Source organism: Quercus lobata, chromosome 5, assembly GCF_001633185.2.
Source record: "Quercus lobata isolate SW786 chromosome 5, ValleyOak3.0 Primary Assembly, whole genome shotgun sequence".
Lineage (NCBI taxonomy): Eukaryota > Viridiplantae > Streptophyta > Magnoliopsida > Fagales > Fagaceae > Quercus > Quercus lobata.
Genome location: NC_044908.1, coordinates 25,035,208 through 25,060,141, shown reverse-complemented (window position 1 = coordinate 25,060,141; position 24,934 = coordinate 25,035,208). Strand labels below are relative to the sequence as shown.

General features: G+C 34.1%; 3 protein-coding genes and 1 pseudogene across 3 annotated transcripts; 1 reads left to right on the top strand and 3 right to left on the bottom strand.

Moving 5' to 3' along the window:
* Positions 1–9,675: 9,675 nt before the first annotated feature.
* LOC115992514 (non-functional pseudokinase ZED1-like) lies at positions 9,676–11,498 on the top strand. The gene is made up of 2 exons (XM_031116721.1): positions 9,676–10,812; positions 11,082–11,498. Exons 1-2 carry the CDS (start codon positions 9,779–9,781, stop codon positions 11,236–11,238), a joined length of 1,191 nt encoding a protein of 396 aa, XP_030972581.1. The 5' UTR covers positions 9,676–9,778; the 3' UTR covers positions 11,239–11,498.
* Positions 11,499–13,715: 2,217 nt separating this feature from the next.
* LOC115990239 lies at positions 13,716–15,260 on the bottom strand (annotated as a pseudogene).
* Positions 15,261–15,894: 634 nt separating this feature from the next.
* On the bottom strand, positions 15,895–17,425 carry LOC115990238. Its single transcript, XM_031114086.1, has 6 exons — positions 17,375–17,425; positions 17,033–17,184; positions 16,832–16,916; positions 16,547–16,707; positions 16,332–16,443; positions 15,895–15,975 (listed from the first exon to the last, which is right to left on the bottom strand). The coding sequence occupies exons 1-6, from the start codon at positions 17,423–17,425 to the stop codon at positions 15,895–15,897; spliced, it is 642 nt and encodes a 213-aa protein (XP_030969946.1).
* Positions 17,426–22,550: 5,125 nt separating this feature from the next.
* On the bottom strand, positions 22,551–23,081 carry LOC115990237. The gene has a single exon (XM_031114085.1). The coding sequence runs from the start codon at positions 23,079–23,081 to the stop codon at positions 22,551–22,553; it is 531 nt and encodes a 176-aa protein (XP_030969945.1).
* Between the last annotated feature and the right edge of the window lie 1,853 nt (positions 23,082–24,934).

Sequence of the window (24,934 nt, the reverse complement as noted above, 5' to 3'; positions counted from 1 at the left end):
CAAGGCTATTAGAATTTAAAGAACAGTACTAGCTAGTGTCATTTGCAATATAACAACAAAAACCAAACCTAAATTCCTTCATAAATTGTATGGTTTAGCTTTGGGGCATGTATCTGAGCATGAATCCACACAAGCTTCCACTTGTCCTCACTCTACAATATTAAGAAACAAAGCCAAAAAAGAAAGTTAAAACAATATGAAAAAGTGATATGTCAGAGAGAGAGAGAGAGAGAGAGAGAGAATTATACTTGGAAATAATATGGTGCTGATATTGGTACACAAGGACATGGCACAACCAAGCTTACAATAGTAAACGTTGTCTCTATGAGTAAAGTCTATAGGAAAGCTGGACACGGTGCAGTGTCTCGAGCACTTCATGGGGCAGAGGATAGCTGAACTGTCGGGTGTGACGATACAAAGAGTGAAGCACTTACGATAGCATTTCTTAAGAGAAGCTGTGGAATACTAGCCAGCCACCCCCATCACTAAACAAAGTAGCACAACTAGAGACATCAATTTTTTCTCCATTTTTTCTTTCCCTTACCAAAGTACTCCCAGAAATTCCAAAGTTAAATAGAAACAACTTTGTCCTAGAACTCCTTATAGCTTTATAAATATTAAAGACTCGGCAATTAGAAACCTAACTAATATTCCCAAAATATTTGATTCTTGAAAGAAAAAAAAAAAATCCTCCCAGAACAGTTTTGGCTGATCTCCAAATTATTGGCAATTCCATGTCCAAAAATAGGTTAAAACATAGTGGGGATTACTGTTTATGAACCTTTTTTTTTTTTTTGGAGAAATAATTACAACATGCTGTTAACTTCGCAGGTCGAACCCTTTCTCCCCTAGACCCCCAAGCACGTTATGCATGGGGAGGTGCCAATTTAACTACAAGGCCTTTGGCTTATGAACTTTATTTAGATATAGAGATGAGTTGGTAGAATTTAATCCATCCATTTTAAAAATAGAAAGTAGAGTGTTTCAAAGGGAAACAGATTATTTGTTACACTTGCTATATATTCGCTTGACTTTCCCTAACAAAAATTTAGGAGTAGTGCTACACGTACTACAAGTTTTACTACATTAAATTTACAAATTGATATATTATCAATCATAAAAAGACAATTTAAATATACAAATATAAGTTTGTTGAAGGTTACCAATCAAATTCATAGCCATATCAAGTTCTATGCAAATCCCCTAACTAACTAACTAATGTAACTAACTCTTGACAGCTAGCATAATAGTGGTAAGTGGTAACTGACTGTAACTAATTGTGCTGACTATGTTATTCTCTGTTGATTGTACCTTTTTAATTGTTGTCTAGCTTGTACACTTCTTTTTTTTATTTGTTTATTTTTTTTTTATTATTATTATGGGAAAGTAGTTTCATTCAAATGAAATTGGATAACAAGAGCAAGATACAGAGGCAGATAGCTAAACTAGGCACAATCACTCTGTTGAAGATGTTGCATTAGAGCATTAGCATTGAGGAGTGTTTTACAACCCCCAGTTGCTATTTTAGCCACTAAAAGCCCAAAAACAGGCTCCAACTTGGTATGCAAAACCTAAAAAAATTATTCATTTTTTTCTCTATCTCTCTCACTTTTTCTTTGACCCTCTGAAACTTTCCTCTCTCAACTCTCTGAAAGTCTCCTTTCTCAACTCTTTGCTTACTCGGTGCTTGTGGGTTTTGTGTGGATTTTCCTTTGATTTTTTTATGGGTTTCTATGCATATGGTATTGTGGTGGTGGTGGGGTGTTGCTGTGGTGGTGAGGTGGAGAGCGTGGGTTTGTGTGGATCGGTGTGTTAGAGGCCTGGGTTTGTGGATTGGCATGGTGGAGGGTGTGGGTTTGTGGTGATTGGCAATTGTGGTGGACATCGGTGTCTGTGGTGGAGTGAAGAGGCAGTGGGTTGTGGTCGAGGTTTGTGTTCGTGGTGTGGTTCATGGTTGTGGTTGAGGTGTGGGTCATGGTGGTTGTGGGTTGAATCGTTTTGGTGGTGATGGGTTGAATCGTTTTGGTATGGTTTCGGTTTGGCAGGTTTTGGTTAATTTTATGGGTTTGGTGGTTTGTTGTGATGTTTGGTGGTGCTGTGGTGGTGGTTCATGGGTTTGGTATGGGCTTTTTGGCTGGCTCTTGGTGGTTTGCTGTGTGAATGGTGAAGGATCTTGGTGTTTTGTTGGGTTTGTAGTGGTTGTTCAGATGTATGAGTTGTGGGTGATGTTGGCGGGTAGTAGTGGGGAAGAGGAAGGGTTGTTGGGTAGAATAGAGAGATGGGAGAGAAGAGAGAGAAATAGATTTTTTATATTATTTGATGGTGTAGTTTATATTATTTTAATGAGGTGTACATAAAAATAGGAACTATGATGTAGGGTAAGTTGTAAAATTGATTGTAAAATAGATAAAGTAAGTTTTGAGGATGCAAAATAGAACTTTTTTGCATCCCCAAATAACTACATGTATTGTTTCTTGAGTATTAAGATGTAATCATCAACCAAGAAAAATACGCAAAATCATTATTCTTTAATATATTAAGATGTAATCATCTACCAACAAAAACAAAATAATATTATTTCTTAAGAACATAAGCTGTTGCCAAAAAAAAAATTATTTTCACAAATTATACCAAAACTTATTTTTGCTACTTTAATATAGTATTTAAAATGTCTCATACAGTAGTGTTTTTGGTATTTGGTGTTCTAAATACTAAATATTTATCATTTATAAATTAGAACACCTGATGCTAGTACTCTAATATTGGGCTAACTACAATTTTTTTATTTTTTATTTTAAGGTTTTGTTTTTGTTAAGTTTTTGAAACCATGTTAATTAATAACAGGTTTTATATGTTAACTATTTAACATTCCATTTTGAAAGACAGGATCATGTTCTCACTTTTATTAATGGTGTGTTTGGATACTGCTTATTTTGCTGAAACAGAAAAATTATTGTTGAAAATACTGTAGATAAAAGTAAAAGTTAGTTGAAATAGTACAGTGGGACTTATGAATACATTGAATAATACTAAAAAATATAGTGAGACTCATAAATAATAGTAAAAATAAGCAAAATAGTGACATAATTTTCATTTATAATCTCAATCCAAACGCACGCTAAGTGCAGTTGGAAGTGGCGAATCAAAAGAATGCCCTTATTAATCATTAAAAAAAAAAGGGATGCCCTCTAAAAAATTACAATTTTTGTAATCTTACTCCACCACTCTCATCTAAAAGCGCGTGAAATTTGACGCGCTTTATTGTTTTTTACTTTTTCAGAGACGGGTGCTTCCCCTATTAACGTATATGCACGGTAAATAAAAGAAAGTGTGCGTGTGTTTGTCAGTTTGTGCGGAGTCTGCGGACTAAGAGCTAGTGCAGTGTAGTACCCCATGCGGCCCCACGCATGTCTATTAATTAAAATTACGAAAAAGCCCTTGAGGAAAACTTTACTAGTGTGTTCAATTTGCCTATAAAAACTAAGTAAAAACATAACAGAACAATCTCTCGTTTATCAAAAAAAATAAAAAATAACAGAACAATCTCTCATTGAGAATTTGAGATCGGATGACAAAGATTAATAATAAAAGAAATTTTAATCAATATTAAGAACAAAATAAATACAAAAATTATCAATTAAATCAATACATATATGCTGGTATCAATTATCAATTAAATCCCTAAAAAAATCAATTCACAACATAAACAATAGGGAACTATCTTCATTTGTGAAAAGCATAGTGTTCCAATAATTTATCCGTTTCAGATTAGCTTTATTTTTAGATTTTCCCTTTGTCCTTTTTTTATTTGTTTATTTATTTTTTTAAGAAGGGTGTGAAATTGAGATGATGGCATTGTGCATATGAAAAAAAAAAAAAAAAAAAAAAAAAAAATTCGACATGATGCATACAGTTAACATCTAAGCTAGATTAGCAATTGAAGCTAATATTATAATATAATGCTTCCAACAAACTTCTAGTGTCCAAATTTTTATGTTCCACTTTTCCTACTCTACTCTATACTCTATTAATAAAAATTTACCACCTACTGTTTAATTAAAAATCCTAATTTTTTGCTTTCTCTTATTTCTATTTCCTAAAATAAATTAAAAAAAAAATCAACACAGCCCCACCAGCCACCACCACCAGTCCCCACTACTCTTAATCGAAAAACTGCAAGAGAAAAAGGAGAACATAAGCAAAAATAGCAAATTTTTGGTATTTTCCGTTCAAAGATGCAAAACCCAATAAAATTTCCACACGTCACGACTCCTCAAATAATTTCAAATGTGTCTTTGTATAGGGAAGAGCGTCTGATTCGAAGAAAAAAAAAAGAGGCAATAGGCAATAACCTTTCATTAGTAATGCTACTCCCATAGTATCAACAATTTAATAATAAAACCTAGCCTAAAATGTATTTTTGGTCTTTACATTTTGGACCAATTTTCATTTTAATACTTACTTTTTAATTTTATAGCATTTGGTCCCTAAAATAAAAAATCATTCTTGTTTTTGTCCCTATCGTCATCTTACTAACAGAAAATAGCATACATGGTAGACGAAGTGCACAGTTGGCACCCAAAACACCTATGTGGCCATTAAAACAATAATAAATTTTTTATTTGGCATTTAAATAATGCCGCATTAGCATTTTAAATAATAAAAAAGCCACATAAGAAAAACAATTAAAACACAATTCTAAACTTATGATTTTAAATAAAATAAAATAAAATAAAATCATTAAAATAAAATTTTCTTTTCTTTTCTTTTCATCATTTTGTTGGAAGAACATGTCTGTTTATGTTCTTTATGTTCTTCCCTAGAACATGATTGATCATGTTCATGTTCTTCATATTCTTAGCAAATTAATCCTTATTTTCTTTTCATTTCTTTGTCTTTCTAGTACTTTCTTTGTAACCAAACACATCAAAGTTCAAAACTCAAATCAAACAATAATCAACATACACCAACCAAAATTCAAAACCAAGAAATCAACATACACCAACCGAAATCGAACCTAGAAATCAACATTCACCTCCATTCTCGAACTGGACCTTCGGAATCATAACCCTAGTAGATTCTTGGCCATAATAAGTCCAATCCTAGTAGATTCATAATTGGATCTAGGTTCGGCTGAACCACAATGGTTTTGCGGCTAACTAACAACTAACGTATCACTAAGCATTATAGCTTTATACCGTGATATATAGTTGCTTATATTCATTATTTGTGCACAAGTTGGTTCAGTAAAACAAGTTTACTTCTCACGGTACCCACAGTTTCATCCAGGCCTTGGAGGAAGCCCAATCCTTGTAGTTGGATTTGGGTAAGCCGAAACCTCAAAAAGGTCTCTTAACAAGTTATTACATTAGATCTCAATTCATTAAACTATGCGTGATATACTGTCAAAGAGTGACAAAATAAAAACATCAAATCAACCTAGGAAAAGTGACCGTATTTCATTTAATATATGGGGTGTCCTTTTACTATTAGTATTTTATTTCTTTGATTTGAAAGTGTACACAGTATCATGTCATCTAAATTTTCAAATGACATGATACTTAATATAATTTTAAATTTGTAATGTTTTAATCCAAACCATAAAACTAATCTATTTCAAATGGAGAAGATGCTAGTGTATTGGAACTAAAAAATGCTATAGATAATTATTCACTCTTTTGTATTGTTTTATTTTTTATTTTTTTTATAGATATGATAGAATTTAGAAGTTATGTTGTTCACTTCATAATTATTATTTTAAAAACAATTCGAAACACAATGAATTTATTTTGAAGCAGTAGGTTTCAAATTTAAGTTCTTTATTTAACAACAAAAGACTTTTATCACTTGTACTAACAAGAACCACTATTCAAGCTATAATATCATAAATTCATATGTTTTAGGGAAAAAAATGGGGACAAGAGGGTGTCGAACGCACAACATGGAAGATAGGAAGGCAGTCTAGAAAGTGCATTAACAATATTCATGTGATTTCATCCATTGATTAGACTTGGACACATGCAATGATGCGATTCAATATTTTAACTTAGGGGACAAAAGATTTTAACAATTTTTTTAACAACGGGTAAAGTGATAGATTATAATTGGTGTATAATAAAAATAATGTAAGTGGTGATTATTTGTGAAAGTAATATAGCATTAATTACAATCAAATACCTCATTATAAGTTTCTCAAAAAAAAAATAAGTTTCTAAAAAAAAAAAAAAAAAAAAAAGAAGAAGAAGGAGAAGAAGAAAAACCTCATTATACCGATATTTACAGTAAAAGATATGTAAAAAATAGAATATCTATCAAGTTTGTATTATATCAAATCAAAATCTAATAATAAATTATTTTAACACCATCTCAATTTAAAATAGAAGATAAAATTTTGTATAAATAGTGTAAGGACGCGATTCGTGACGGACCGTAACAGTGTCGGGTTCGCACGTAAAAAGGCCCCTAACAATATCACTTGTAGAGCGTGGGTTTGGAAGGCTAGGCCCTGGTTGACAGGCGGTGGGTTTTCACGGTGTTCGTACGAGTTTAAGTTTTCCTTCACCCCTGGAGTCTTTCTCCTGGAGGTGGGCTGGGAGGCTCTGGTTTCTGGCCATTTTTCCCAACCCCCTTATCGGTGCACCTTCCTTTTTATTATATAGTCCGTCTTGGCTGATCCTGACCCTCCACTTGTAGGTCAGGCAGGAGCTTATTTCTGTATCCATCCCATCAACCGTCCCGTCTAACTTTCTATTAGTTGCATGGAAAGACGTTTGCACCGCCCAAACGTCTTTTCTCATTAACCCGCTCTGGGTATTGGCAGGTGCATTTACTGAAGGGGGTGGGACGCACTTTCCTTGGTCCGAGTTCACACCCTGCTTCCCTATGGGCCCCATTCCGTTCACATCCCCTTGAGGGGGCTGTTTGGGGATTGCCTACACCGGGGTGTTGGTCTTCCCGCTGAAGCTATGAAATGCCGAGGACAGGGTAAGTTCTCAGCCGTTCCCCTTGCTACCTCGGCCGCCGAGCATTCGTCTTCGGCAAGGTACCTCCTCGGCACGGGCCCTGGGCCCAGATAGAGTTTGGGCCGGACTGCAGAACTCTCAGACCCACAAATAGGTTTTGACATATTGTAATAAGAGTATTTTCACCAGTTTGTATAAAATGGCTTAAAAGGCCAAATTTTGCCTAAACCAACCCAAAAAATCACCCTTAAAAGCTTATGTATCTATTGTGCAAAATGTATTTTTGTTACCATACTTTTGTAAATATACATAATCATTGTTGTTATGCATTTCTATTTTTTATTTTTTATTTTGTGTATCATGGGGATGAAAGAAGAGATAAAGGCAATTGTAGTGTGTGATGAAATGAGAGAAATAATTAAAAAATATTAAAATAAAATAAATTTTTTAATAAAATAGAATTTAGAATAGTTTTTTATGCATATATTTTTGAAAAGTAATTAGATGAAATCGAAAAAATAAAATTTTATATTAAAATAAGTAAACTTTTTTGAAGGCTAACGTCAATTTTCTATGATCAATAGAAAGAAAGAAGGAAATAGAAAAGGAGAGGAAAGGGGAAAAAAAATAATAGGCAAAAATGCAAAACTAATTCTCTAACTTTCACTCTTTTTCATTTCAGTCCTCTAACTTTCAATTTTTGTCAATGCAGGATTCCGTTAAACCCCAGTTATGGGTTGCTGTTAACTTTTAGTTTTTTTTGGACAAAAATGCAAAACTGACCTTCTAACTTTCACTCTTTTTCATTTCAGTCCTCTAACTTTCAGTTTTATCAATTCAGTCCTCTAACTTTCAATTTTTATCAATGCAGGATTCCGTTAAACCTCAATAATGGGCTGCCATTTTTTTTTTTCAAAATTAAAAGAAAAAAAAATCTATAAAAAAAAAAAGAAAAAAAAGAGAAAAGTCGTTCCCCTTACTTGAAATCAAAACCGAGGAATCACTTGGTTTTTAGAAAGGGAGCACATTTAAGGGGAACACATTTTTGATTTTTTTTTTTTAGGACCTTTATTACTTTTGCTGTTGAGGAGGCGGGTTCATCAAACTGTAGATCCCACCAGATTGTAGTAATAGAGAGATTGAAAGCTTTTAGGATTATGTGGTGATGCCATTCACTTGCAATATGTTGTGATTCCTCGGTTTACGTCGTTCCCCTTTAAAGTGTTGTTGTTGTTGTTTTTTTTTTTTTTTTTTTTTTTTTTTTTTTTTTTTTTTTTTTAAGAAAGAAAGAAAGTCTGTTAAAAAAAAAAAAAAAAAGAGAAAAGTCGTTCCCCTTACCTGAAATCAAAACCGAGGAATCACTCGATTTTCCGAAGGGGAGCACATTTAAGGGGAACACATTTTTGATTTTTTTTTTTTTAGCATTTTTATTACTTTTGCTGTTGGGGAGGCGGGTTCATCAAACTGTAGATCCCACCAGATTGTAGCAATAGAGAGATTGAAAGCTTTTAGGATCATGTGGTGATGCCATTCACTTGCAATATGTTGTGATTCCTCGGTTTACGTCATTCCCCTTTAATGTTTTTTTTTTAAAAAAAATTAAAAGAAAGAAAGAAAAATCTTAAAAAAAAAAAAAGAAAAAAAGAAAAAAAAAAGAGAAAAGTCGTTCCCTTACCTGAAATCAAAACCGGTTTTTAGAAGGGGAGCACATTTAAGGGGAACACATTCTTTGATTTTTTTTTTTTTTTTAGCATTTTATTACTTTTGCTGTTGGGGAGGCGGGTTCATCAACTGTAGATCCCACCAGATTGTAGCAATAGAGAGATTGAAAGCTTTTAGGAACGTGGTGATGCCATTCACTTGCAATATTTGTGATTCCTCGGTTTACGTCGTTCCCCTTTAATGTTGTTGTTGTTGTTTTTTTTTTTTTTTTTTTGGAAATTAAAAAAAAAAAAAAAACTAAATGTTAACGGCAACCCATAACTGGGGTTTAACAGAATCCTGCATTGACAAAAACTGAAAGTTAGAGGACTGAATTGACAAAACTGAAAGTTAGAGGACTGAAATGAAGAAGAGTGAAAGTTAGAGGGTCAATTTTGCATTTTTACCTAATTTTTATGTTAAATTTGTTGCAAAAAGTTAAAAGTTGAATTATTTTCAAAAACGTTGAGGCAAAAAAACAAAAAACAAAATTTTTTATGCCAATAGTTTTTGCTTTCTATATTTTGGTCATATTTACAATTTGGTCCTCCAGTTTTTATAACTTTATTTTGGTCGGTATACTTTAAACTTACACTGTACTTTGGAGGAAACCGGAAAAAATTGCCAAACAGACTATTCTTGGAAAAAAATTAGACGCGTGGCACATGTGCAAAGTTATTTAGTAAGTTAGACTGATTTTGAAAGTCGAGTTTGGCAAACTCGACTTTGGGCTGGAAAACAGACACTATAGTGGCATTTTTTTAGTGGCTATAGCAGCGTTTATAGAAAACGCCACTATAGGGAACCTATAGTGGCGTTTCTAACAAACGCCACTAAAAAAAACGTCACTATTGTGTATTTATTCCAGCCCAAAGTCGAGTTTGCCAAACTCGACTTTCAAAAACAGTCTAACTAACTAAATAAGTTTGAACGCGTGCTGTCCAGCTAAAATTTTTCAGAATTTTCACTTTTTGGCAAATTTTGCCGAGGAAACCTCCTGAAATGAATTTACAATAAAAATGGCCTCATTGAGCTGAGCCTCCGCCGCTAGCAGATTAGTAGTATTAGAAGAGCACAAAAGAAAGAGAGCAAGGACGTTCCACATTCAAGCTATTATGCGGTGGAGTTGTTTGACCGATCATTTCTTTAATAAAAGAAGAGGGGAAAGAGAGAGAGCTGCGTTTTATGAGAATGGAAGCTTGTTACTTGAGAAGCTGATTGTGTCTTGCAATGGCAAGCCTATTCCCATCCGTACCTTCTCCGCTCAACAGCTCCTCCTAGCAACCAACAACTATTCTTCTGAACTTCTGAGAGGGCCTTGGGTCCATTGGTACAAGGGTTCTCTTGAAGGACGAATCGTTCTCATTAAGCGTTTTGATTATGCTTTGCCCGATTTAGCCATCAATGATCTAGTGATTTCTGCACAAATGAGTGGTCACAGCAATGTATTAAAGCCCACAGGCTGTTGTCTCCACACTCCAGTTCCCATTTTAGTGTTTGAATTTGCCGCCAATGGTTTCCTTGCAGATCGAATTTTTGTCTCCCGTGTTACTAAACGACAACATCAGCCGATGGTGTGGGAGAGAAGGTTAAAGATTGCAAGGCAGATTGCTCATGCTCTTTCTTATCTCCATACTGCCTTCCCAAGACCTGTCATCCACATGTATATAGATATGCGCAGTATCTTATTAGATGAACATGATGTTCCCAAATTGTCCGACTTTTATTTTTCTGTATCAATTCCCAAAGGTGAAGCTGACGTGGAAGTTTTTCACGGCTTATTAGGGAAATTAATTAGGTCCAGCACCCCCGAGCTTAAAGCAACAGGCAAGGAAACTGAGAAAACTGATGTATATAATTTTGGTCGGTTTCTTCTAGAACTTTTAATTGGAGAGGATTCTCGTCATATAACCCGATTCACAATTGATGAAGATTCTACTTTAGTAGCATACATACATAACCGGGCTCAAGGTGGTTGCATAAACGAGATTGTGGATCCTGCAATCTTGGCTGAAGATGGGGATGGAGGTGCTAGTTTAGAGCATCAATTACAAGCTGTGGTGGACCTTGCCTTGACATGTGCAGAGGAAGATCCACAAAGAAGGCCAACTATGGTGGATGTCACCAAACAACTCAGGCGGATTGAGAGGTTCGTTCCATCACTAATTATTTACTCACTTGATTTCATAGAATCATATGTTATAGATAAACAGATTCACATTATTGCATATCCAAATGTTTTAGGAACGACAACAAACAAAATTTACTTGATTTTCAAACAAATGATGGAGAGCCATTTAATGACATTATGAAATCCCCATTGCTACTAAGAAGCAAGCCTAATAAACTGGTATGCATCTTAAGTAAGAAAAAAGAATTCTCTATGAGATCAGCTAATGGTATTTCTCAATCACACAGGTTCGCACAAATGGGTGAAGTGCTTTTGGGAAATTTGCTGAATTTAAAGCTTCATGAGAGTTTTGAAGAGCATGCTTCTGCATCATTGAAAAGGAATGCTTCTAGTGATGAAATTCAAGCAGTGAACGAAGCCTTTGAAAGGCCTCTTGAAGTTTAATTGTGATGCAACTGAATGATGACAGAGCTTGTATGGCAGTTTTAACCTGTGATTGGGAAGTTATTGTTATGGCAGACCCTTAAGGTATGTATTGATGCTATAAGAACTGGAGGATTGGTTCTTATTGGCAAAGGAGTTTGATAATTGTTCTTTTGTTTGAATAAAAGGAATGCAAACTAAGTAGTTCATAGTCTTAGTAACTGGCTATGTATACTGGTTTGTTGAGGGAAAAAAAGGCTTCTGTACTGTTTAATTGGTTTGTAAATTATATATGATTTCTCAATTTAGTTTGGCAAACCTTCTGATGGAACTCTGCTGGAGAAATATAGTTACATAGGGCTGCTTGAACTTTGTATAGTAGTGGAGAGATACATCAAAGAAAAAACTCTAGGCCACACACTCACACTAGCTCATTTAATGTGAAAAAACTCTAATCCAATTGCCTTGGGTATCAATCTATGCTAAGACAGATATTTGGCATTGTAAAACATATCCAGATGCCTTATCCCACAATAACAAAGGATTGTCACAATAGGACCAATATAGTTTGCCAAAAAAGCAAGTGTTGTTGGTGCAAACACTAAACCCCTTGATAATGGAGGATTGATAATAGGTTTTATTTGGTTTGAATTCTGATTTTATTTCTGAATTATATGTAATTGACTGTTTTGTTTCTTTCCTTCTTGATTCTAGCTTTGGAAGTCCTACTTCAAAAGGCTCCCCAAAAAAAAAGGCAAAATATTGTGGTATGGTGAATTTGATAATAGATAATATTGAATTGAAATTTTTCTCTAACATGGTAGTGATTTCAAGCAGCCTTAAGTGGTGAAGCCCTAGGTTTGTTATGTTCTTTCTTTATAAATCCCTAGACAAGTTTACAAACCTTGTACTGCATCAAATATGGTAGCAGAGGAAAAATTTGATCCATGTACCGAACTTCACAACCCAAAATAACCACAACTGTTTGCAGCTTTTGAAACCAACCTCATCGAAGCATTCAAACACTACCACCCTCCTCAGTCAATCATACCAATCCACATTAAGATCTCAACTAAAACACCATCACTAAGTCCGAATCAAGTTGTATTGGTCCTGGCCTTGACATGTACTGAGGAAGATATAGAGAAAACGCTAACAATGATAGATGTTACCAAAGATTTGGGGCAGATTGAGAGGCTTGTTCCATGGTTGATTATTTCTCATTTGGTTCATCAAAGTACCTTTCCAACTAGAATAGCTTCTTATTTAAGCATTTGAAAATTCAAATTTTACTATTAAATCAAGTTTCCGAAAACACAATTTCAATGTAAAATGTGTTTATATTGAAGTTGTGTTTTCAATTTAGTTTGGCAAACCTTGTTCTCTTTACAAAATAGTCTTAAACATTAATCATTCATGTGAATTTGGGTCAAAAATTCATTAAATAACTTATTGCCCCACAATTGATAGTATAACTGAATAATTGTAGTTAACACCTTCCCTTTGATTGAGATAAATATTGTTGTCCTGAAAAGTATGAAACAAAAATTTCATTATCCTTACAAACAGAGATGTACTTGGTCCTTCTCTAGTGTTACTACTCTGGTTCATTGTTATCCTCTTCAATTTAGAAGGCACCTTTTGAGGGAATTTTTCTGGAGAAATATAGCTGCATAGGGCTGCTTGAACATTGGATAGAAGTGGAGAGAAATAGCAAAGTCAAGACTCTAGGTCACACTAACTCATTTGATGCCCAAAAACTCTAATCCAATTACCTTGGGTATCAATCTAAGCTGAGACAGATATTTGACATCGTAATACATACACAGATTTCTCATCTCACTATCACAAAGGATAGTCACAAACAATAGCATGAACACCCACGCAGACAAAAGGAGTTTTGTTGTTGTGGACACTAAGCCAGTGGATGATGGAGGATCGAGGATGGACATTAAGGAGTTTTATTTTTGAATTATTACATGTGTGTGGTTATAACAATATTCTAAATGTTAAAGAATTCAATTTGCTTTCGCCAGTTGCTTAATAATAACAATAGAAATTTTGGTTGGTATGTTCATCTAGCCATGCAAAGCATTGTGTCCTTTGTCTTGTCCTTTAAAGATGATTTGCATTTGATGAATAATAGGACACTGGGACCAATTAATGATAAACAACATATTCACATTATTGCGTATCCAAATGTTATAGGCACGCCAACATGTTGATTTCAAGTCTTCCTAGTTCACAATGCCTCAAAAGTTAAGAGATTAAAAGGAAGACTTGGTTGATTTTCAATATGTTTTCTTGTCTATAACGGCTCAAAGGTTAGAGATTAGAAGGCAAAGCCAAGGAAGATAAGTAGTATTCATTGTTAATACCCTTCTACAATGATGCTCTAAGAGTCTTATTCACAGTAAAATAAACTAACTACTCAAAATTGTCTGGCAAACTTATTGCTTCATGACATTACCATAGACCATAATAACTGGTATATTGGCATTAATTCATTCAACTTCTCTTGAAAAATGATTTCAATCATCCTTGTACACAGCTCTGAATGTAATATATATTGTACACCCCTTAACGAAAATTCATATTGAGGTCCCAAATAGAATGAAACACAAAATTGACAATATCCTAATATAGATGTGTTTAATCCTGCTCTAGTGTTGCTGCTCCAATGTCTTTTTATCTACAAGAATTCAGATGGATAAACACCAATAGAAATTAGAATTAGATACAGAACTTTCTTGGAGAAATATAGTCACATAGGTCAGCTCAAACTTTGGATGGAAGAAACAACAAACATCTAAGCCAAAGCTCTGGATTACACTAACTCATCTGATGTCCCAGAAACTCTAATCCAGTAGCCTTGGGTGTTAATCCATACTGAGATAGATATTCAGCATTGTAAAACTTACTCAATTGACTCATCCCACCACCACAAATAATAGTCACAATAGTGTGACCAGGGCCAATGGATTACATCACTGACCGTCTGACGGCTCCTACACAAGTCATGGCCAATGAACTTCCAAGAAAGAGCCCGCCATTCTTCAAAAGAAACGTGATAAAATTTCAAGAAGCATAGCATTAAAACACACAAATTATTTGTGTTCCGGCACAGGAAAATGGGTGAAAGAATGGATATTTTTTTAAATGTTTCATCATCTGACAAATATTAATGGTGGACCAAAAAGGGAAAAACTCCAAAGTACAGTTGAATCAACAAAACAACAAACTGTTAGAATTGGCACAATCTTTTTCCCATTAGTTTCACTTCTCAATCTATCAGCAAAATATATCACTTAAAAAAAACAAAGGCATGCACTTACCAAGACATTTCAACAGCTTCCAAATCTGTGCCTCTGAAAGCCCAGTCAAGTTATGACATCATGAAATATTGTGTTAACCTGTTTATTCCAAGTCCTTCTGTTATTGTGTCAAATGGATTCTTTAGTCTTTGTCCTTCGGCCTCCTCTCTAGTGTGCATCACCCCCCCTGTAACCTTTTTGAATAAACCAGAATCGGGAGGATCTATGAAGAAGCACTTAATGTTTGGATTCTTTTCCTGTTGAACACATTTGCTAAGGGATTCATTGGCTAATTTAATATGAATGTTTAAATTAATGGAGGAAAAAGAAATTGACCTAGAGAAACCTGGAAAGACCAGCCACTGTCCGTCCAGTGCCTTCAGCTGCAACAAATGCATCTAAGCTACCCCGTCTGTTGCCAAATCTCAGGTCCAGTACCTTCATAGTGTGCTCAGAAGTTTGCTAGATTTTCAAAATGATCAGCAAAGATGTGACCTTACAAATAATGTTGTATAGCCAAACTTTGTTTCTCTTCACCAGTTGTGTAATCAATGGTTTGCTCCAGGGGTTTTCCATTATTTTGGCCAGCTTCTCTATGCTTTGATGCTGCCTCATTTTCTTCCAGTGCCCTTCTCCATGCAATATTGACAAAGTGGTCTGTGTCTGTAATTGAGACAGGTCCACCCTTTCAGCAATAGCTCCCTGGGATTCAAGTATTTGAGACAGAAAAATTTACAATGAGAAGAAAAATTAAGCAGGTTGCATTACATAAAAGAGAGGCAAAGAAAGCTAAGGGGGAAAAAGGAGGCTATGTCATATTTGAGTAGTTAGACAGACAGTCATTGATCTCCTACAGCTTTCCTCACCAAGCCAACATTTTTTGAAATCTAAAAATTCTTCACAGTTCAGAGTCTTCAGACACCTACAATTACTGGATCTTACCTCTCAAAAACCAATATGAAAAACTGGCTACAATAATAATCCTAGAGATGATAAGAAGACAATTCTTGCTTTAGGCCTTATCTAACAACTAAATTGCATATGGTGTGGTCAATGTGGATATTCTTGTGCAAGAGGTTAAGCTAAAGAAATGGTTTTAAGTATGTTGAACTGGAAGCAAGACATAATAATCATTTTCAAGAAACTTTATATATTTCAAGAATCAAGTATACCCAAGTATGTCCTGTTACTATCAAATAGTCCATGGGGCATATTCTCCCTTACAAGTCAATAATGTTAATGTTGAAGATCATTGCAGGAATAAGAGAAATTCATTGGTCATGGAACTCTGCTCATTGAAAACACATTCCAAATATACATTCCCAATAGTTGTATTATCAGGGATAACCACGAGGCATTTGCATCAATAGGGGCATGAGCAACTATAGCAAGCATTCCCTTCGGTAACAACTCCAACTCGAGCTAGCTTCCCAAATACCAAAGCCTGCATAGAGCCACAAATTGAAATGCAAACAAAACAAAATCAACCCTAATTATCAACAAACACAACATCCTATACTAAACAGGAATTTCCAAACTTAGCATCACCTTCTTTACTAGACAACAAGGCACTAGTTTCACTAGCTGTTTATCAATTTAGAGAGCCTTCATTCATATATAGCATTTTTCCATTATTGACAAAGCAAAGCACCACTTGAATTGTTTAAGAGAGCAAAAAAACAAGCATAAAAGTAACAATTTAAGTTTTTTCTTTAGCGAATGTATTGTTTATGGAGATGGGTTTTTTTTTTTTTTTTAGGAGTTGTTCGTGGAGATGGGTGTAATATGCAACCTTCTCACAGGCCATTCCTGATTAATTGACATGTGATTGCCACTCCAAAGAGACATCAAAGCATCCATTTCCAAATCTTGGAATGCTTTTTGACATGCAAAATTCTTCATGCCATTACATCTATTGCACATAAAATCAAATAGATTGAAAAAGAATCTCATAACAGTCAATCAATCGTTAACTGCAAAAATATAAAGAAACTGTTGCCCCACGAATACTTTACATTTCAGTTTCACTTCTACATTTGTCACTAAGAGGGAGATTATTCAATTCTGCTAAATAAGCCAAAGCCTCTGAGTTTATTTTGCAAACCATCCATAGTGATGCAACCTCTCCTTTTGGAAATGTACCCCATTCCTCACAATCATCAAGAAAGTCTAATAGCTTTGAATAGAATGAGCCGTAGTTCATTAAAGTAAGGGAACAGGTGATTATCAAAAAAAGAGGGGGGAACAGGAAGCTCTGACCCTATCCATTCTAGTTGAATTAATGCTAATATCTCAAACACCTTATCTAGAGTACCAATACCACCAGGAAGAGCAACAACAGCAATTCTATCAGAACTACTGCTCCTAACTGCAGCATCCACCAACCTATGCTACCTCACAGAAAAAACCGGCATTACTGAAAAACAATTCATGCAACTGAGAAGCATCAGGTGACAACAATAGATTATCTGCAAGTAAGATAAGTTTCTGAAGGTAGACACAGATGAAAATTTGAGGCTGTCCCTTCATCAGCCTCTTTACCTATCTTTAATCCACCCACTGGTTTTCCCACTTCTAAAGCACCTTTAGTAGCAGCACGCATTAGTCCAAGACCAACCCCACTCCATGAAGTGCAATTCAAAATATTCGCAATCTGAAGACCATAAGAAAAAGCTGACCACAGTCAAAAGGAAAAGTATGTTTCCAAGATGCAATTGTGGTTTTGTGCTGCCAAGTCTCAGCATTCTTTATGCATGATTGTCTCAGCATGTGAAAACATAATTTAGATACAGAAATTTACATTCATGTATGCCAGGCAAAGCAGGCAGGAAGCATTCACGTACCCCTCTACTTAACTCTAGTGCTTGCAGGTAATGAGAATGACCAGGTCCCATCCTTGAAAAACGCAAATTCAAGACTCCTTGCCCAAGTCTGTGTATGAGTTTTGTAACATTGTTCTATCTCTCTTCTGACCTTTCAACCAATAAAACCAAATTAGCTACCAAAACTTTTCGCACATTCAACAAAATTGCAAAGCATTTCATAAATTCACAAATTTTCTTAGTGCATGACACCCTTGGGACGACCAATAAGAACTTCTAAATCCTGGCATTAAGATCCATAAATTTCATAGTCCACTTTCAATTCTCTACTCCGCTCCCACTCCCAAAAATTGATATTAAAAGTAAAATTGGCCAAGTTTGAAATTAGGGCTCAGATATCTAAAGCATGAACTGAAGATTTTTTTTTTTTTTTTAATTATAGTTTTCCCTTTAGAAATATGAGAGTGCTATTTGTTTTTACTTAGGCAAGCTGTTCATTTGCCTTGCTAGAATCATAATCCTTACTTGCCTGCCAATAAAAATAACCAATCTTAACATAAAAGTCATCCATGAAGAGATTGCAGTTCCATTTTTGGTAGAAATCAAAAGCAGGAAATGTGATGCATTCACTTATGAGCTGAGAAGGCTTGTATGTGCAGCCTAACTCCTAGAAATTGGCCACTGGCAAATAATTTGGAAAAGCATCCCTCTATTGAAATGCAAAAGAATTTCATCAACAAAGCACTACATGTTTATGATTTCAACTTGCATAAATTAAAGCTGCATCCCATAAGACCTTCTCATTCCTATGATCTCATAATGCATCTTTTATTCAAATGGTTCTTTTGGCAGCGTACTGCAAAACAGGCATCCAAAATCCCATAGTGGACAAATTAAAATTCATCAAATCGCTTGAATACTTATCTGTTTTGTTAATCTTTTATATCCAATACCAGAATTGATGCTAAAATACCTGCTTTTCACTAACATAGACATCCCCTTCACTTCAGGGAGCAACTACTAATTATGCTTCAAATTCTTTGTTATCTTATTTGAGAAAAAGAAAATTTTCTGCTGCTAGTACATGAAAGATTCAACATGGTTCACCAGATTCACTGATACTGTACAATAACCATGTCCTCTGTTTTCAGAATAGTGGAAAGTGAAACCAAACTAATCCAAGTAGTCTCAAACTTCTCTCTTTTTCGCTTTTATCCTTTTTTTTTTTTATATAGAAAATTCTCAGTTCCTAGCATGACTAATAATACACCCAATGCACACTCTTAAGTGATAATCCACCTCACTAATTTAGTTTTGCATCCATATGTATAAGAGTGTAATCCACCTCTATACGTAAAAACATTAACTTGACAGCCTGGCAGTAAAATATTGATATACACGACAGTTATGAACTCAGTTGTACATGGTCAAATATTATCATTTTCACCAATATCTTAGTTTTCAGTCCACAAAAGCACTCATTCAAAACTGTTATTTTCCAACAAACTAAATCTATCAAAGAGCAACAAGAATGTACTAGCTCAGATAAAACCCTCAAAAGAACAAAAATGAAGGGGGATTGCAAAGTGGGTTAACCTCAATTTGGTTCGTTGTCCTATCGAAAATACTCCAAAGGGGGGAAAAGTTAATAACAATAATAGTGAAAATGAAAATTCAAAGTGGGTTCACCTCATAGGCCTGCTCAAAGCTTTGGGTGTCAATCCATGCTGAGACAGATATTCAGCACTATAAAACTTACTCAGATGACTCATCCCCCTATCACAAATAATAGTTACAATAGTGTGACCAGGGCCAATGGATTGTCACTATCATTATGGTTTTTTGAAATTTAGAATCACTTGGAAATGACTGTTTCTTACATTGAATTTAAAAATCATAAAATTATAAATAGACAGCTTGGATATTGTACTTCCCTGCAGACATCTATCAGTTTCACTAATACAAATCTGCAATCAAACAGCAGGACAAAGTATCATCATACAACCACAATTAAAGGATAGTCAAATTAGTATGTTGTGTCCCAAGATGTAGAAGCGTAGTCAAGAAATCATCACAAAATCATTTGGTATCTAAGAATTGTATAAAATATAAATATTGACATAAAGAGATGCATTCATATCAATCTTTGTCAAACAAATAAAAATACACTGCCTTGCACTTGCATAGTTTAATCATAATTACTTTGTTTACTTACTTTACTAACCCCCTACCCCAATTGCCCAATGCAAATCTCACCCAAGAGACAAAACTACACATAAACCAAAAGGCTTAATCACAGTACTTGGTCAAGTTAAAGACAAATAAGTATATATTGCAAGCAAAGGGATATCAGTATATCACATACAAATATACATTTCTGCTACTTTCAATATTTAGTTTAGTTCCACAGAAAAAGAGAAAGAGAGAGAACTGAGATGAGGCGATGAAGGCTGGACAGAGACAGTGGGTCTGGCGATGAAAGAGGCATGGTTTATAGCAATTTAATTTTTATTATTATTATTTTTGTTGATATTAAAATCCATATGCGGAGTGAGGACGATCCTTTTTTTTTTTTTTTTTTTTTTTCTGAGATTTAAAATCTATTGGGCCTGATATTATTATTATTATTATTATTATTATTATTATTTTCAGATTTTAGTTCAATAAAATTTTTCTTTAGCTTTTCCTTTTTATTTGAAAGAACCTAATATATTCTCAAGATGACCAAATTATGGATCAATTTTAACTTTATTGGGCTTAAAAAAAATTTAGCACGTACGGTCACAACTATTTTTTAAGGGTTGACAAATATAAAATTTTTAATTATTATATATAATTTTTTTTCCCCAAAGGGCAGGGTGGTCATGCTGTCGCCTTTGTGTCATATAGGAAAGTGAACTGGTGTAATAGTTTTCGGACAAAGTTTAACTACAAAATTAGTTATAGTTTAAGGGTACAATTTTACTTAACAAAATAAACATTATTACATATTTTGAAATCTAATTGTTGAATTGCATGTTTTTACACTATTAATACACATGTCAAATTTTGTGTCAATCGGATATTATTTAGTATATGATCTATAAGCTTATATTTTATGTATAATCTTAAACTACAAAAACTAACAATTAAAACAATTTATTAATGGCGTAACTATATATTGATCTTTAATTTTCTTGAAATTTTGTATGCATAGAGGATATAAGAAGAAAATGTAATCCATTGGTGGAATTCTCAAAATTCACCTCCAATAAAAAAATATTAATTAAGATTGTAGATTTAGACTACAACCAATTTTATAGTTAAACATTGTTCATAGTTCTTTAAAGAATAACACAAATGTCATTATTTACTTTTAATTGATGCCAATCTGCTTCAAACCTTATATTTTCATTGATGATTGTGCTTTAGATCCAAAGTTATATCTACGTTTCATTACTTCTTGGGAAAACTCTAAGGGGTTTTTTTCTTTTTCTTTTTTCCTTTTTTTGGTCTTCCCTTTTTATTCTTAAAAATGTTATGTTGTCTATATGAATATCAAATGGTTATATATATATAGGATGTAGTCTCTTTGGCATTTAAATTAGGACAATATTTGGTTACAAACTTTGTTATAATCTAAAATTACTACTCCTACTAATAAAATTAACATGACTAATTGAACATATAATCGTTGAATTGCAATGTTCATTATATTTTTAAAACACATGTCAAATATCATGATGATCAAATGTTATTTATTATACAATCTTTAAATTTAATTTTTATGCATAATTTTAGATTTCAAAAATTTTAAATTTAAACATTTGATTGATCACATAACTATTAATCTTTGACATTCTAAATATTATGCAAGCATAAAGGATATAAGAAAAACATATAATTTGATGGTAGATATATTTGTCAAAAATCACATCTAATAAAAAGAAATTGATTGGAATTGTAGCTTTAGGCTACAACAAATTTTGTTGCCAAATTTTGTCTTTTAAATTATTGGTTAATAAAATTTTAAAGAGATTTTCTCCCTTCCTTTTTTATGGTGGATTATATGTTCTTTGATGTGAATTTAATGGTTTATTGTTGAGATAATGTTTCTTGTGGTGACTCACTACATTAAGATTGCCCATTAATTGTTTTTCCCTTACAAAATCTACCACATAAAAAGAAATAACAAAAATGTTGAATTGTGAGGACATTATTTACAAATTATCAGACAATTTTTTTGACCTAAACATATTTTCAATAAAAAAATTTTAAATCGTAATATAATCTAAAATAGCAAACAACTAAACTGTCATGGTCATTTGATAAATTAAATATAAATAAAACCAAATAGAGTAATTAATTATTTTTTTAATAAAATGACACTAGTTGATACCACTAACAATATTTTTTTTTAGAAAAAACACTAAAAGTTTACGCATTTGGATTAAGAAAATAGACGTAGTGGAGAGTGGGAGAAATTATAACATCCACATTGTGGACAAGTAATGTGGTCCACCATTTTACTAAATAAATTACTGATTCAGCAATTTTAAACAAATGGAAGTTTTTTAGTAGAATGGTGGACAAATGACGTGATCCACCAAAGGACTCTATAATTTTTCGGAGAGTGGATTAGTGACAGTGTATATGCATGCAGGCTGTGAGGCACTGGTTCACTTGGCGTAGTGAGAGGTTGATATAAAAATTAAGAATAAAGAGGGTAAAACAACATGGGACATCTTGCAAGCACAAACACAAGACAACAAAGAGATGAGGAAGATGCTAATCCGTGTCGGAGCTTCAAAGGGTTCATCTATTTTTACTACAGATATATAGTTCTTATGCACATTAATTACCTAAGGCCACCCAAATGCAGACGTCTTGATAAAATTCGAACCAAGTGTATATATTCTCGTCAAATGATGACGACATTATCCGACGATAATTAAGCGCAGTGCGCTACTTACTTATAGACAAAGGGACAGCCAATCTTTAATTTTTTGAACACAATCCCTTTTTCGGTGTTCTTGTTTTCTAATTCTGTGACATTTCTTATCTCAAACTCAGTAACTTTTCTCCTCATTCCAGAAGGGTACATTATTGGTTGGATGCTATCTGGAACTCAAGCCTTCCTCTGGGCCTACTGCATTGTGTCCTAGGTGGCCATAACCGGCTATACATATTTTTTTTGAACCGGAAACATGTCATTTAATTAATTAGAAAAATCAGCATCTTGATACAAAGCTTCCCTAGCTATTGGAGGAACATCTTCCATCCCAAACAAATCTTGACTAATGTTTCTAGCAAATTGAGCTAACTCATGAGCAACTCTATTCCCCCCACGCCTAGTACAATCAATCCTAACCCATTGCAAGTTCCTAACCAAATGATGAATATCCCCAATAACATTCCCAAGTAAAGAAAAATCATCCTGCAAAGCCGAAACAGCTTTCATGACAGAAGAATTATCCCCTTCAATGACAAGTTCAGAAAAGCCAGCATCAACGGCAAATTCAATAGCTTTCCGACATGCAAGAAACTCAGCCTCCTCACTAGAAGATACCTCAGGTCCCTTTGCTGCCATGGCTACCATAACCTCACCTTTTTCATTTCGAATGACTGCACCAAAACCTGAACCGTTAAGAGCCGAAAACAAAGCTGCATCAAAGTTAAGCTTGAAGATCGAAGGAGGAGGGGGCTGCCAGGTATCCCGAGAAGCTTGCCCTCTATGTGATGGTCCCATTAGTACAGAAGCAATCCAAAACTCCTCAAGAAACTCTGTTGCCCGATTATTCAACCAGCCTGGATCATGAAACTTACCCCCATGCACAACTCGATTTCTTTGATTCCAAATCAGCCACGCTAACCCACCTTTTTGGATTACACTAACTATTGGTGCTGATAATCAAAATTTATTATATAATTATAATTAATAGGCAAAAATGTAAAACTAACCCTCTTACTTTCGCTCTTTTTCATTTCAGTCCTCTAACTTTTAGTTTTGTCAATTCAGTCTTCTAACTTTCAATTTTTGTCAATACAGGATTTCGTTAAACCCCAATTATGGATTGCCTTTAACTTTTAGTTTTTTTTTTTTTTTTTAATTTCAAAATTAAAAGAAAAAAAGAAAAATCTGTTTTAAAAAAAAAAACATTAAAGGGGAACGACGTAAACCGAGGAATCATAACATATTGCAAGTGAATGGCATCACCACGTGATCCTAAAAGCTTTCAATCTCTCTATTGCTACAATCAGGTGGGATCTACAGTTTGATGAACCCGCCTCCCCAACAGCAAAAGTAATAAAGATGCTTTAAAAAAAAAAAAACAGTGTTCCCCTTAAATGTGCTCCCCTTCTAAAAACCAAGTGATTCCTCGGTTTTGATTTCAGGTAAGGGGAACGACTTTTCTCTTTTCTTTTTTCTTTTTTTTTTTTTTCAGATTTTTTTCTTTTAATTCCGAAATATATATATATATATAAAATATATAAAAAAAAACTAAAAGTTAACGGCAGCCCATAACTGAGGTTTAATGGAATCCTGCATTGACAAAAATTGAAAGTTAGAGGACTGAATTGACAAAACTGAAAGTTAGAAGATTGAAATGAAAAAGAGTAAAAGTTAGAGGATCAGTTTTGTATTTTTGCCAAAATAATAATAAGAGACAGGTGGTGTGTGGGAAAAAAAATGGAAATTAACCTTAAATTTCAAACATTATAATTAGTAGTTTAAGTTTTCAAACTATATTTTTTACTAGCATCTCGAGTCTAAGAGACTCGATTTAGGGTCTATAAATCGAGTTTTTGGGACTTGATTTTTATGGGTTGTTCACGTCTGATGTGGCACTTTTTCCATGTGGCATCTACCTGGAAATCAAGTCTCTAAGACTCGATTTCTGACCCAAAAATAATAATTATTAATGACCCAAAATGCAGAAACAGCAAAAAACGAGAAAAGAAAGAAAAAATAGAAAGAAAGAGAGAGAGAAGAAGAAGAAGAAGAAGAAATGGAGATGCAAGCTCAAGTCGACCCAGGCTGTGTAAGACCAGGCCGCGCCAGACCCAGGTCGCAGTGCGACCCAGGTTGCCGCGCGACCCAGGTTGCCGCGCGACCCAGGTCGCAGCGCGACCCATGCCTCTCTCACTGCAACCCTTTTTTTTTTTTTCAACCCATGAAAATGAAGTCCCAAAAACTCGATTTATAGATCCTAAATCGAGTCTCTTAGATTCGAGATGCTAGTAAAAAATATAGTTTGAAAACTTAAACTACTAATTATAATGTTTGAAATTTAAAGTTAATTTCCATTTTTCTCTTGGTGTGTGAGAGAGAGTTTGTTACTGTCGACATTTGACTTGTGGTCCCCGCTTTTAGTCCGCTTTGTTCTCAAATATCACACAACAAACTGTCATATCAAATAAAATTTCTTTTCCCGTAAGGCCGTAACCCCTAGATAAACATAAACTATCATTGTCCAGATTTTCGAAACAAAAAATAAATATGTCATTGTCTGATAAGCTAGTTTTTGGCTACAAAATTACCCCACATATATATATAGAGGTCCCTTTTGCTCCAAAAAAATAAAAGGAAAGAAGAAGATA